Source organism: Dasypus novemcinctus, chromosome X, assembly GCF_030445035.2.
Source record: "Dasypus novemcinctus isolate mDasNov1 chromosome X, mDasNov1.1.hap2, whole genome shotgun sequence".
NCBI classification, from domain to species: Eukaryota; Metazoa; Chordata; class Mammalia; order Cingulata; family Dasypodidae; genus Dasypus; species Dasypus novemcinctus.
Window position 1 is genome coordinate 100,051,302 of NC_080704.1, and position 14,783 is coordinate 100,066,084.

Sequence of the window (14,783 nt, forward strand, 5' to 3'; positions counted from 1 at the left end):
TCTTTGGACACATATCTATTCAAGTCTTTTGCCCATTTTTTAATTGGGTTGTTTGTCTTTTTGTCGCTGAGTTGTAGTATCTCTTTATGTATCATGAATATTAAACCTTTATCAGATGTATGATTTCCAGATATTTTCTTCCATTGGTCACCTGCCTTTTCACCCTATTCACATAGTCCTTTGAGGTGCAAAAGTGTTTAATTTTTAGGAGGTCCCATTTATCTATATTTACTTTTGTTGCTCGTGCATTAGGTGTAAGAACCAAGAAACCACCACCTACCTTAAGATCTTGAAGATGTTTCCCTACATTTTTTTGTAGTAGTTTTATGGTCCTGGCATTTATATTTAGGCCTTTGATCCATTTTGAGTTGACTCTTGTATAGGGAGTGAGGTAGTGGTCCTCTTTCATTCTTTTGGTTATGGATATCCACTTTTCCCAGCACCATTTTTTGAAAAGATTGTTTTGTCCTGTTAACTTGGATTTGATATGTTTGTCAAGATGATGCAACAAAAACAAGACACAGATTCTGTGTGCCACTGACAAGAATACAAGCAGACACAGAAGAACACACCGCAAATGGACACAGAGAAAAAAAAATTTTAAACCCTTTGATCCCCCCCAACACTCTCCCCAATTCCTTGGACCATCTGATGTGATCTCTCTATGCATGCCTCTTCTGTCAATTTTACTGAAACTGTGGTTGGCGCTGGGGTTGGTGTATGTTCAGGAGACTTAAATCTCTGGACTGTCCATGTGCCAGCTGGGCTCTGAGCCTCAGCAGAGTTGCAACACCTACTCTGCGTTTTCTTGGATTTACCCAGGTCAGCTAACAGGGAGGCAAGGATGGTCACCCACCACACCAGGGAACCAAGAGACTCTATGGCTACAAGCAGGAGAATTCCATCCATCATCCCTGTGGGATCTAAGCCCCCTCTTGATTTAGAGGTGGAGTGGACATTGCCTCCCAGAGTCCTCAGGATCGAGGAATAAAATATGGATTACAGTGGACTTACTGATATTCTACTGTAGAATTATTATGACTCTAGCAATGGAAGAAATTATATCATTGATGTAGAGACAGTGGCCACGAGTGTTGCTGAAAGCAGGAGAGGGAAGAGGTGTGATATGGGGGCATTTTCGGGACTTGGATTTGTCCTCAATGATATTGCAGGGACAGATGCAGGACATTATATACTGGGAGAGAGTGTAAACTACAACATAAATTAAAATCCATGTTGTGTAGAAATGCTCCAAAATGTACTCATGAAATGCAGTCATTGTACCACACTAATGAAAGAAGTTGTCAATGTGGGAGGAGTGGGGAGTGTGGGGAGTGTGTGGGGTGAGGGGTATATGGGAACCTCTCATGTTTTTTAACATATAACATTTTGTGTGATCTATGTATCTTTTTAAAAAGATATTAATCTAAAAATTAAAAAATAAAAAACATTTGGGGGAAGCAGCTATGGCTCAAGTAATTTAGCTCCCCTTTGCCATATGGAGGACCCAGGGTTTCGATTCCCAGGACCTCCTGGTAAAGAAAAACAAAGGAAAAAGGCATCCCAGACCTGGGCAATATAGTGCAGGCCCCAGCAGAGTGCGGAGAAAAGCACAAGTTTTCCCACAGACACACCCGCCGCAAAGTTACTGGCCAAAAAAAAGACGATGACACAACCACATAGGAAAACAAAAAACAAAACAAATATTTGTTGGTACAAGTGAGGCTTCCATTTCTGCCTTCCATTTACTCTTTCTGTTCACCTTTGTTTAGGCCCTTATCTCTAACTTAGATAATAACAGTACACTCCTAAAAATTTCCCTGTCTTCATTCTTGCATCCTCTGAGTCATCCCCAACAATGCTGTCTGACAGGTCTTTTCCTATTGCTTTTAACCATTTTTCCTAATAACAGTACCTGTGAGCCCCATGGGGCTATTCAACACTTGAAATGTGGCTAATCTGAATGGAGACATGCCAATGTGTAAAATAAACACTAAAATTTGAAGACTTTGTCTGGAAAAAAGAATGTAAAAAATCTCATTAATGTTTTGTATATATTGGGTTAAAGTAATATATTAAAATTAATTTTACTCATTTTTTTCCTTTTTTAATATGGCTACTAGAAAATTCAAGCAATACGTATGTGGTTCACATTTGTGGCTGTATTGTATATCTATTGGACAGTGTCAGCTTATGGAATTGTGCTCAAACCTCAAAGCAACAATTTATCATCTTTTATCATCTGGCCACTATATGCCTGGTCCATTTCAACTTCCACCAGCTATCATGCAAAGATGGCTGGTCTTCGTGTCAAATTAATCAGGGTTCATATCTGGGCCTCTCCACACAGTAGCTGCATGATCTGGAGTAAGATATTTAGACTCTCTAAATTTCAGTTTCCCCAGCTAAAGAACCGAGATGCTATTAATATCTAGCTCAAAGAGTTGTGAGGATTAAAAGATACAACAAATGTAAAGTGCCTACTACATACAAATTTAAATCTCCCAAACTAGGTGATAGTTAGGATGTATCTGCAATCTACCAAGTACACAATACTTTTTCCCTATTTAGTCAACTGCCTTTCACTTTTCTTTTGCTTTTCCTACTTTAACCAAATATACCTGAAAACTCCTGTTTCTCTTTGTTGTTTCATTTAATATATTGTCTTAGAGAGTTCATTTTAAAAGAATTGTAATATTGAAGAAGTATTGAGTCAAATGATCATTTGAGATAAAAAAATATTTTATGTTGTTCTGGCCCCATATGAGAATATAATTTTATTATTTGATCTGACACCCCATAGTCAATCCTATAAACCAAGTAGGAATTAAACTTAACCTTGAAATACTACTAGCAATGTCTTTTCCCTTGCCTCCATCTCCCTCTCCCTCTCCCACTTTCCTGCCTACAAATATCCTATACTCCAGACCCACAGTTTTAGCTACCACTCAAATTATACACCTAGTTAGGTACCTTTTTATCAGCCAGGCCATTAAGGAAGAAGGGGATCAGCTTGATATGGATTACCCACAGTGTAATAGTTTCTGGCAATTGACACCTCTACAAATGCTCTGACAAAAACTTGAAAGTGTTTTTGATGGCCAGAGTTATCAAAGATAAGAGTAGGGTGAAATGTTTTAAATACATTTCTGTTAGAAATCTCTATGAACATTTTTTAAGTACTCCACTCCTTTGTTCTCAAAGGTTCTTCCCATAAGCAAAATTTAGAAACCCAACAGCATTCTGAAAGGAATGATGAGATTCGGAAACTTCTGGTTAATATCTTTTAAAAGTAAGCTGTGGCCTCTCTTTTTACAATGTCAGCATTTTGAAATGGGTAAAAGATATGGATTGGGTAGGAATTGAATGCAAATGTATATTGAAAATAATGTCTTTTAAGATAATCATATATGATGGTTGAATGCTGAGGGTATTAATATAATCAGTATTGAACCTTATGTAACTTTGCTTCATCAAATCATTCCCTGTGTATTGACTGCATTAAGCCAGGTCAGTGGTTTCTTGCTTAGGAATATTTTTTAAGAATCTGAACTGGAAGGCAGCAGTAGTTGGTCAGCTCCTGTTTATTTGCATACCAAGTGTGTCATCCATAATACAAAAGACAAGGTCTTTAAGTTGAAAGAACAGTGGGATTGGCATGAATTTTGCTTAATGGTGCATAATAAGCAATGGAGTCTGTGATGCCAGAAACTGACAGGATCCATTATGTTAAAACAGATATACATCTTTAATTTAGGGATATTATCTAAATCTGACAGGACTTTTTCCCTTTATTTTCCTGTAGTTTAACTTTAACTGCTCCAAGATTAATTCCGATTTTTCCCTTCCTCCAGAAGGTGATGAGACTGGTGTAATGGATAATCTTCTAGAAGCCCTACAATCGGGTGCAGCATTCCGAGACCGCAGAAAGCGGATTCCAAGGAATCCAGGTAAAATCCATTCCAGTTCATACAGTATTATCAAATATTAATGTTCAGGTCAAGAACCAAGTAAAACAAAAGGAAAAATAAATAAATTGCTCCATGAAGACTTTTTTGGACAGTTCATCTCAGTTCATGTGTGAAATCTCAGCAAGTTTCTCCATCTATGTGATCACAAGTTTAATGTAAATATATCTTAAAATATTTCTGTAGACTTTGGGTGGAAATCGCTAAAACAAGGACTCCCACTGTGTTTAATAGTAAATATTTTAATTGTTATTTTATGAGCATGTGGTTTTGATAGATGGTGCTTTAAAGCCGTAAGTGTAATTAAATAATTAAAAGTAATTGGTCCTAGGGATGTCCAATTAGCTATTTACAGGTAAGAAAACTAAGATGATACTTGTTTCCCAAGGCCATACTCCATAGTCCATGTTAATAAAAAAAGGAGAGGCATATATAATCCCAAATCCAAAAAATTCCAAAGCAATAGAACAATTTTTACATGTGCATTTGATTAGATAGAGCCACACTATGAAAACTGAATTCAGAGGAAGAAAAACACATAAAAGAAAGAAAACAGCCTCCCTCACCCAAGTGGAATAGAAAGCTGTCTACCTTCTCTGTTCGTGCTCTATGGCTGAGGTAAATAATAGGTCCTCTTGATATAGTCCAAGTAGTCTGACTATCCACCTTCTCTAAGTAAGTTTTTGTATTCCTAGTTCATATCTTCATTAAAGTAGTGGAAGACGTTTATGGACTGTAAAGCCACATGGAGAAGCAAATGAAAGAAGGAAAATGAATAGTAAATATGTAAGCTCTACTTAATTTAGATTAGTAAGATTAGCCTTGATAGCTAACAATTCTTAAAATATACTGGGGTAGTGGATATGGCTCAATTGGTTGAGGTCCACCTCCCAGATGGGAGGTCCCAGGTTCAGTTCCGGTGTCTCCTGAAAAAAAAAAAACACAACAACAAGGAAAACAAACAAAAAAGCCAAATTAGGGAAGCCGATGTGGTTCAGTGGTTTAGTGCAGGCTTACCACATACAATGGTCCCAGGTTCAATATCCGGCCCCTGGTACCTCAAAAAAGAAAAATACACTGTACTTGGATTAGAAGCAGTAATGTGCTATTAGAATGGAATTTAGCTCTCAAAGCCATTATACTCCAACAAACCAGTGAATGAAATGGAGCCCAGTGCAGAGTTGGCCATGAAATCTCTTGGCTATGGTGAAATTCATGGCAGGAGACAATATAAGTTAATTCATCTGTTTCATGTTTTGGTGAATTCTGATGGGTAATTATAAATATTCCACCCCTGCTATCCATGGTGAGTCCCTGGGAGATTAGCCTGGAGGTGGAATTTGGTTGAGAGGAGAGAAGTGTATTGGTTGGAGTTTAAGACTGCTTTATGTGTATAAAGAAATTGAAGATGGCCTAAGAGTGGAAGACTGGAAAAAAGAGAATTAAAATCTGCATTTATATGTAATATTATATTCTTTCAGGTAATGCTGCATTGCAGAATGTCAGGAACATTGCTAATTCTGTCACTACAAGGCAATCATACCGCCTATCGAATCCTCAGGCTTTATTTGTAAAAAAAGAATGTTCAACCATGTTGTTAGAGGTCCCTTCCACCTCTTAAGGAAAATAAACACCTTCACTGCTCCTTCTTGAACTTTCAGAACAGTAGTAAGAAAAGGCAGACTGTAATAGTGTTTATATAAGTTCAGTTCTCCGTCAGGCAACTGATAAGTAAAAACATGTTATCTTGACCAAAAAGAATCGCTGTAATATTTCTAGGCTGTTTATTTTAAAAATACATTTGTTAAAGCCCCTGTGTGATTAGTCTCATACCTCACACTGACTCTAGAAAGGCTGTACCGGGACAGAGAATTCCTTCCATGGGGTTTCTGTGAGTTTGGTACTCAAGGGAATACAGTGTTGCCAACTGTGAAATATCAAAATTATATTCACAAACTACATAACTTTACAATCCTAATTTCAAGTAATCTAAATTCGATTCTCTTTTAGTCCATAACTGGTGCCTCCGTGATTACATGGGATCAGAAATATCAGCTCATTTAGCTCTTGGCACTCATTTCAGGTGGCAGCAGCCAAAGCAAATGTCTAGTGGTGAAAAGAAACTTGAGGGGGAGTGGGTGAAGCTCAGTAGTTGTGTTCCTCCTTCCCATGTACGAGGTCCCAGGTTCAATCCCCAGTACCACCTAAAAAAAAAGAAAAGAAAAACAAAAGAAACTAGAAGTCAGAGAGTGGCAATTGTTGGTAAAGTATCTTCAATATGAGAGGAGTTCCTTAAAACAAGGGAGAGGGAATGAAGCCACAGAGTTTACAAGTATACCCAAATCCCTCTTTTCTGTTTGCTTTTTTTCTAGAAGCCACATAATTGAGGACTTTACAGATTTCCTCTTTGTCCCTGACTTTCCTAGCTAGATCATCTTTTCCTGCTGGTCTCTTTGTTTTCACTTTCTTAGGCACCTTATGTTCTTTCTTTCCATAATCTCATTGTCTTTGTGTTGTTGCCCTTTCCCTGTTCACCACTGACATCTTTACCCCATTCTAATAATCTCCTCTCTCTTCAAAGTGATGAGATAAAAGCAGAAAAAAGAAATGATAAAAAATCTATTTTCCCCAGGTAAAATAGACAGAAATATCCAAAAAATTTGAAATTAGAGTTGACCATAAATAGCAAAAATGTACTGCATTGCTTGCCATCACCATTATCATTGCTTATGGATGGAAATTTCTGTATGTAAAATACAGAGCTCTACAATTTTGTTTATAATTGCAGAGCTTTCTATTCCTTTTAAAAACAAAATTAGGTAGTAGTCTCTATTTGTCATTAGAAGTCAAAATGTAATGAATGATATGAATGATATGATCGGTTGCCTATATTACAAATTTTTCACACTGTGACTGTGCCCCCTCCTCAAGAACTGCCATATTAAGTAACTCAGAAGTAGTTCCCAAGTATTAAGTCTAGCTCATTCATCTGAGTGTGCTGTCTCAGTTAAGGGTACTGAAAGACATTTCATGGATAGCTATCATATCAGGATATTAATATTCAAAATCTTAATAACTGGTATAGCCCAGGCTCCAACTGGTCAGAATGGACATAGGTAATGAATAATCAGTATGGGTATACTGACACATACTGGCTAAACCTCAACCCAGATTATAGGCTTTGCTAATGTCAAACTCAAAGATAAGGAAATCAGCCATTAAATATACATTTAATTAACCATGCATTTTTGAAGAGTTTTTAAGCAGTGGGGGGGGGGGCATGATCAAAGCTATGTCTCAGGACATTTGATCAACAGGAATGTTAAGTGATGAATTAGGAGCCTACACTTACAGTCTTAGGCAAAGAAGACAGAATAGGGGAAGAAGAGTAGCCAGGAGTCAAAGATAACCCTATGGTTTTGAGTTTGATAGGCTGGGAGCCCAGTTGGGTTTCAAGAGGAAATTATTAATTCAGCAAAAGGAGTGGTAATAGTTGAAAAAGATAAGTTTTGGGCAATTTAAGCTGGAAGTGGAAGCAGAGCATTGAGAACAGGTTAGATGTTCATAAGGTTCTTAGAAATATGAGTAGAGATTTCATGACAAATGGTTGGTTCGTTAGAATTCCGGTTTTAGTCTGAAAATGGAAGAAATTGTTGAAGGGATTATGAAGGGAAAAGACAGCCAAGAATAGAACCTTGAAAATGCTTACACTTGGGGGCTAAAAGTAGAGCTAGCAAAGAAGACAGACAAGGAGCAGTCTGAAGACAGGAGAAGAATGAAGAATGAAGACATTATCCTAGAAGCCAGGGAAGAAAGAACTCTTTAGCAGGCAAGAAAGATGGGTATTTTCACCAATGACATATGATATAGGGGAGTCAAAGAAGGACAAAGACTAATGAATTTGCCAATTCAAAGCTTTCCAGTGACCTTTTCAGAGCATTCTTTCACTAATGTGATGGAGGTGGGAGCTGAAGTGCAGGACCTAAGCAGTCAGTATATGGTAAGACTATAGGGAGAGATAATATTCATCCACAATTGAGCAATTTTACTAAATGCCTCCTCGGTGTCACATTCTGAGTTTGGTACTAAGGATGCAGAAACAAATAGGACACTTGCCTCAAGGAGCTTACATACATTCACAGGAGTTCTTGTACATTTGTGGGAAAGCATGAATGTAAACCATGTGATAACATTATAATACAATGTTATATGTAAGGTAAAAAAGATAGGAATAGTGTGATTGTGCATCAAAGAACTTACAGTTAATAACCCCACCCCTTTGCCTCTCTTCCTTGTGTCCCTAGAATATGGACTCATCTTGCGAGAAGTATGGTGGGTGAAAGGAATATCTCAGTTTCCCTTAACAACTTCTTATGGATCTATCATTTATGAATTTTGTTAAATCTTTCTTGACCTTCTTTACATTTATTTTCAGCCCTGACTACAACTTAAGGTAATAAGTGCCATATGTTTATAGTCCACATTTAAAGAATTACCCATCAGTATTCCTGACTTTGTCATTCTAAGATCAAAGATAAGCTTTGGGAGAAAAAAGAAACACAAAGAGAAAAACCTCTGAGGATTAAAAACTACACTTAAAAATAAACAAACAACTCCACATGTGTTTTATTACTTAAGAGATATAAACACTTAGAACTTGCTTCTCTTCCTCAACCAACCCAACTTCTATATTCTTTGCCCGCTGTATGTAAATATAAAAGGGCTTCTCAGTAATGATATATCTCTAACTTAGCTACTTTGGCTATGACTACATTTTGATATATAGTTGTAGACATTTGAGAAAATACACAAGAGAAGCATTATGAAGAAATAAAACCAAGAAACAGAATAAATATATTTTGAGTTTAGAACCACACAGGGCAACCAACTAAACTAAATATGAAAAAAAGAGAGAGAGAACTCAAGAGACACATGATCCTAGTTTTATGTATCAGCAAGATAACAGTGTAAATGAGAAGGTATAATTTACCATTTGAGAACAGATAGGGGACAAGAAACAATGAAATACACCAGAGGAAAAAATAAACTGTAAGCATAGGGAAAATACCTTCACAGCAAAGTATAACCCACATTTTCCCCAGGACTCTCCAGCTCACATAAAAGACAAAACCCAAATTTCACTCTTTTTTTTTCTCCATATACACATGCAGGACCTCAGCTGCCTGTAAGGGATCTCTGAAGCATTTCAGAATCTTCTCAGCGGGCATTTCACAAAGACAAACACACAGTCACTGTTCCTCTGCCACGACCTATAATATTATGCATTTCCATGCCTGCTGTTTCCTATAGCAGCCGAGATATGCCAGAGCTTGACAGCAGCCAGTGGCAGAGTGGCCCTCCCCATTTACTGTGGCTCTCCACCAGAGTACCATGCAATACTGCTTATGCCTCAAAGCCTTATAGGCATTTTTTTAAAATGTTATTTTATTGAAGTATATCATTCATACATGAATACACATAAGCAATAAGTATATAGTAAAGATTGTGAACTTAGAAAATAAGCATACATAACATCACACAGAGGTCTCATACATCACCTCTCCACCAACTCTTTGCATTGCTGTGAAACATTTGTTACAAACTATGCAAGAGCATCATCAAAATATTACTACCAGCTATAGTCCTTATCTTACCTTTGGTATATTTTTCCACCAACCCCTTACTATTTTTTAAATATAGACTATATTTCTATGGTTACTGAATCTAGGGATCACCCAGGAAGCATGTGTCAAGTGAAAAGTAAAGGAGGGCCAAGGATAGTATACTTGGGGATTAGTGTTTAGGGGGCAGATAGAGGATTCAAGAAGGAAACAGAAAAAAAATGGTCAGAAAGGGAAGAAGAGAACCAGAAAAAATAATGAGGGTGTAGTGAATTTCAGAAAGGATGCAAATAGTCAGCCAGGGTCACTTCCTTCAGAAAGTCAAGTAAAATGATGACTGAAAATGGACCAATTGGTTAGCTAATTAGAAGGTCATATTGATCTTTTCCAGAGTAGCTTCAGTAAAACAGTGAGGGCAAAGAGCCAGGTTCTTTACGAAAAATATCTTTCGTATCTTGAATGTTGAGGCTTGAGAGCAAGAAAAGTAGTTAGAAGAGAATGAAAATATAAATTGTCTCTCTTCTAGATATTTTGATAGGAAACTGTAGACACTTTCAAGGCTTTTATATAGAACTGGCAATTTTAATTATCATGCCTAATTTTGCTTCTAAGTACATGACTTTTCCCCCTTAATTCAATTGTGTTTATTGAACATATACTATATGATGTGATTGAAATACCTTAGCAAGCCTAGTGCTTGGCAGTTAACAATGCACTTTCTCACCCATTGCATGATATGGAATTCATAACATTCCAATGAAGAATTCTACTCTCACATTTAAAATGAAGAGTGTTTTAGACTTGTACACAGAGACTGGGGGTGAAGGAGAAATATTCCTGAGGTAACTGGATAGAAGTGGGAAGCAAAAGGATGCCCAAAGGATAGGATCACTTTCAGAAAGTGTTGTCAACTTTAGTGTTAACTGGTTTGCACGTGGTGAAAGTCAGGGGTGGGTGGGTCTGTGGAGCAGGTTGTTGAACCGTACATCATGGGTACACAGGTTCAGGTACAACAGAGATTTTCAGCAAATGACCACTTTATTACTTACACAGTAAAAATAGGCCAAAAGAGCCTGAGTCTGTGTTCCCATGACATACAGTGTAGCTCTGTACATCGGAGTCATATGTGACTCTACTCAGAGGAGGAATAGAGATAGTGAGGAAAGGGCAAATCAAATAATCCTTAGGCCAGGTATTTAATGGTTTCAACAGCATAAGATAGCTTCGTTACCTGTTGACAATAACCAGAGGGTAAATACCAGGAGTCTTGGAGAAGTGATATAACATTCAGGTAGTAGTTTAAATATGAGCATGGATAAAGATCTGATGAGAATGAGTAGAACGGCAAGTCAAAGGCAGAACCCTGAAGAAAATTAACATTTATGGTACTGGTGCTCAGTCCCAGCTATGCAGCTGGAATCACTTGAGGAATTTCTAAAAAATACCCATGTACAGTTCTTCTTTGAACCTATTAAATTAGAATCCATGTGGTTGGAGCCACAGTAATAATATATGTTAAAAGTTGATCATTAAAAAAAAGCTAAAAAAAAAAGTTAATCACAGGGACAACCAGCAAGATGGCGGCAGAGTAAGGAGCTCCTAGAGTCAGCTCGAGCTATCGGGCATTGAGTAATTACCCAGAACTATCTGAAACACCTGTTTGGGGGCTCCAGGAGACCAAAAGAGCACCCTGAAATATCCCTGAATGAATGGAACTACACAGTCTACCTGCAGAGAAGATTCAAAGTAGAGCACTCCACACTGTGGAGGTCAGTGCCCATCCTTCACTGGCAGCACAAGCCACCTCGGGAGCTATCCCGTTGGCTGGAATTGGAATTTCCACTACCCAAAAGCAGGTCAGGAAGAGACAGTTGGGCACCAGCTTGAGCTCCTGATTAGTAAATTTGGCTGGCTAAAGTAAAATCCTAAAAACAGCTAAAGATTGAACCTGTCCAGGTTAGGCAGTAGGCAAGTAGCCACTATTTTGACTCTGTCCCCAGCATGAGGGGAAGCTGGGGAGACTAAAATTCAGTGCTGGTAGGGACCAGCTTCTTTCTATCCTGATCAGATTGCTGCTCTGCCCTAAGCCCCAGTGCCACCCCAGTCAGGGAGGAAGCTGGGCGGGGGGACCTGCACCAGTCTCTTGCGGAGACTGCAGAGGCTGGTGATCATCCTACTCTGGCAGCACACACCACTTCAGGAGCTATTCCATGCCTAGAATAGGAAGCTCCATTTCCTATAAATGGGAGGAAGAGCTAGTCGTTCACCAGCTTCAGCTACTGATTAATAAATTTGGCTGGCTAAAGTAAAACCCTAACAACAGCTAAAGTTTGAACATGTCCAAGTCAGAAAGACACCAATAGCTGCCATTTTGATCCCACACCCTGCATCAGGGAAAGCCAGACTGATTGAAAATCACAGTGACAGTAGAGCCCAGTTTCTTTCTGCCCAGATTGGACTGCAGCCCTAGAAAAGTCTTCAGCCCTAATACTGGTAGGGAGGAAGTTGGCACGATCTGCTCCAACCTCTCTGGTAACTTCTAGATATTTTCTGATGGTACAGACTGACTAGTCAGAAGTCTACCGGGGCAACTGTCATCATTTTGGACCTGCACTGCATAGATTGCTGCCCACACCTGAAGCTCCATCCCCACCCCAAGGAGGGGAGGAAGGGGTGTGAAGCGTCATCCATCTCTCTGGCCAGCTACATTCTAGGCCTGCATGACTTGGATTATTACACACAGCTGTGGCTCTGCTTCTACCACTGACAAAGGAGAAAGGTGGGGGAAGCTTCCTCGGTCCCAGGGGCAATGTGGGCAACTTGAGCCTCTAGAGCTTGCAGCACCAACTACATCCTTGGCTCCTACTCTACAACCACCAAGGGAGAAAGGGCAAGAAAGCCCTAATTGAAACTGCACCCAGAATAAATACATCTAGTAAGCCAGATACCAAGATACCAACAATAAATTACAATCCATACCAAGAAACAGGAAGATATGACCCAGTCAAATGAACAAGGTAAGCCTACAGATGACATAAAGGAGTTCAGACAACTAATCATAGATGTTCAAACAAATCTCATTAATAAGTTCAATGTGATGGCTAAAGAGATTAAGGATATTAAGAAAACATTGGATGAACACAAAGAAGAATTTGAAAGTTTACATATAAAAATAGCAGATGGAACAGGAATGAAAAGCACAATAAATAAAATTAAAAATACACTGGAATCATATAACAGCAGATTTGAGGAGGCAGACGAAAGCATTGGTGAGCTTGAAGAAATGGCCTCTGAAAACAAACATACAAAAGAACTGATGATGAAAAGACTTACTGGTATTCTACTATAGAATTAGTGTTACTCTAGCAATGGAAGAAACTGTCATTGATGTGGAGACAGGGGCCATGGGAGTTGCTGAGGGCAGGGAGAGGGAAGAAGAGTTGTGATACGGGGGCATTTTCGGGACTTGGAGTTGTCCTGAATGATATTGCAGGGACAGATGCAGGACATTATATATCCTGCCATAACACACTGAATAGATTGGGAGAGAGTGTAAACTACAATGTAAATTATGATTCACGCTGTGTAATAGTGCTCCAAAATGCATTCATCAAATGAAATGAATATGCCACAATGATGAAAAAGGTTGTTGATGTGAGAGGAGTGAGGGATGGAGTGGGGGTATATGGGAACCTCTTATATTTTTTAATGTAGCATTTTGTGTGATTTATGTATCTTTTTAAAAAAGATAATAAAAATCTTCAGAACAAAAAGAACAGAAAAAATTGAACAGGGTCTCAGGGAACTAAATGACAGCAAGAGATGTGCAAACATACATGTTATGGGTGTCCCAGAAGGAATATTTGAAGAACTATTGGAGAAAAATTCCCCAACCCTTTTGAAGAACATAGATATCCATGTCCAAGAAGCACAATGTACTCCCATCCAAATAAATCTGAATAGACCAACTCCAAAACACATACTAATCAGAATGCCAAATGCCAAAGATAAAAAGAGAATTCTGAGAGCAGCAAAAGAAAAGCAATGCCTATCTTATAAGGGATTACCAATAAGATTAATTGCTGATTTCTCATCAGAAACCATGGAGGAAAGAGACAGTGATATGATATATTTAAGATACTGCAAGAGAAAAACTTCCAGCTAGCAATCTTATATCCAGAAAAAAAATGAGGGTGAGTTTGGAATATTCACAGATAAACAGAAACTGAGAGAGTTTGTAACCAAGAAACCTGCTTTGCGAAATACTAAAGGGTGTGCTACAGTCTGAAAAGAAAAGACAGGAGAGAGAGGTTTGAAGGAGAGTCTAGAAATGAAGATTATATCAGTAAAAGTAACTAAAAATCTCAAAAGAGTAGTGAAATAAAATATGACAGATAAAACCCATAGGTCAAAAAGGTGAAATATGAATTGCCTTTACAGTAATAACATTGAATGTTAATGGATTAAACTCCCCAATCAAAAGACACAGACTGGCAGAATGGGTAGGAAAATATGAGCCACCTGTATACTGTCTGCAGGAGACTCATCTTAGACTGAAGGATACCAATACATTGAAAATGAAAGGCTGGAAAAAGAGATTCCATTCATATAGTAACTTAAAAAAAAAAGCTGGAATAGCTATACCTAATCAGATGAAATAGTCTTTAAAAGACACTAGGAATGCACAATCTGAGGTGGAAGTCAGGAAAAAAATTCCATTTACAATAACAACTAAAAGAATCACATATTTAGGAATAAACATAACCAATTATCTAAAGCACTTGTATTCAGAAAACTAAAATGCATTGTTAAAAGAAAAAAGAAAACTGAATAATTGAAAGAATATCCCATGCTCACAGATTGGAAGAATAAATATCATTAAGATGTCAGTTCTACCCAAATTGATGTGCAGATTCAATTCCATTCTGATAAAAATTCCTCCCACATTTTCTAAATAAATAGTGTAGCAGTTTGATATAATTGATGAATTCCAAAAAGAAATATTGGATTATGCTTATAATCTGATCTGCAACTGGGCATTACTGAGTTATGATTAGGGTGTGGATTCCCCACCCAGTCCCCTTGTTGGATGGCGACTCACAGATAAAAGGCATGGCAAAGAACAGACTTGGGGGCTTTTAATGTTGGAATTTTGATTTTGGAGTTTGATGCTAAAGACTTAAACTGGAGCCCG

General features: G+C 38.1%; 1 protein-coding gene across 9 annotated transcripts in view; it reads left to right on the top strand.

The window, feature by feature from the left end:
- DIAPH2 (diaphanous related formin 2) overlaps positions 1 to 14,783 on the top strand; it is a 1,008,307-nt gene that overhangs the window by 815,033 nt on the left and 178,491 nt on the right. For 5 of the 9 annotated variants that reach the window (XM_004477009.4, XM_004477011.4, XM_071212997.1 and 2 more), the window contains one exon: positions 3,855 to 3,950. In XM_004477009.4, the coding sequence (XP_004477066.1) occupies positions 3,855 to 3,950 (96 nt within the window). Of the gene's footprint in view, positions 1 to 3,854; positions 3,951 to 5,449; positions 6,200 to 14,783 lie in introns of those variants that run through there. The other 4 variants (XM_071212991.1, XM_071212992.1, XM_071212993.1 and 1 more) reach the window with 1 other exon arrangement.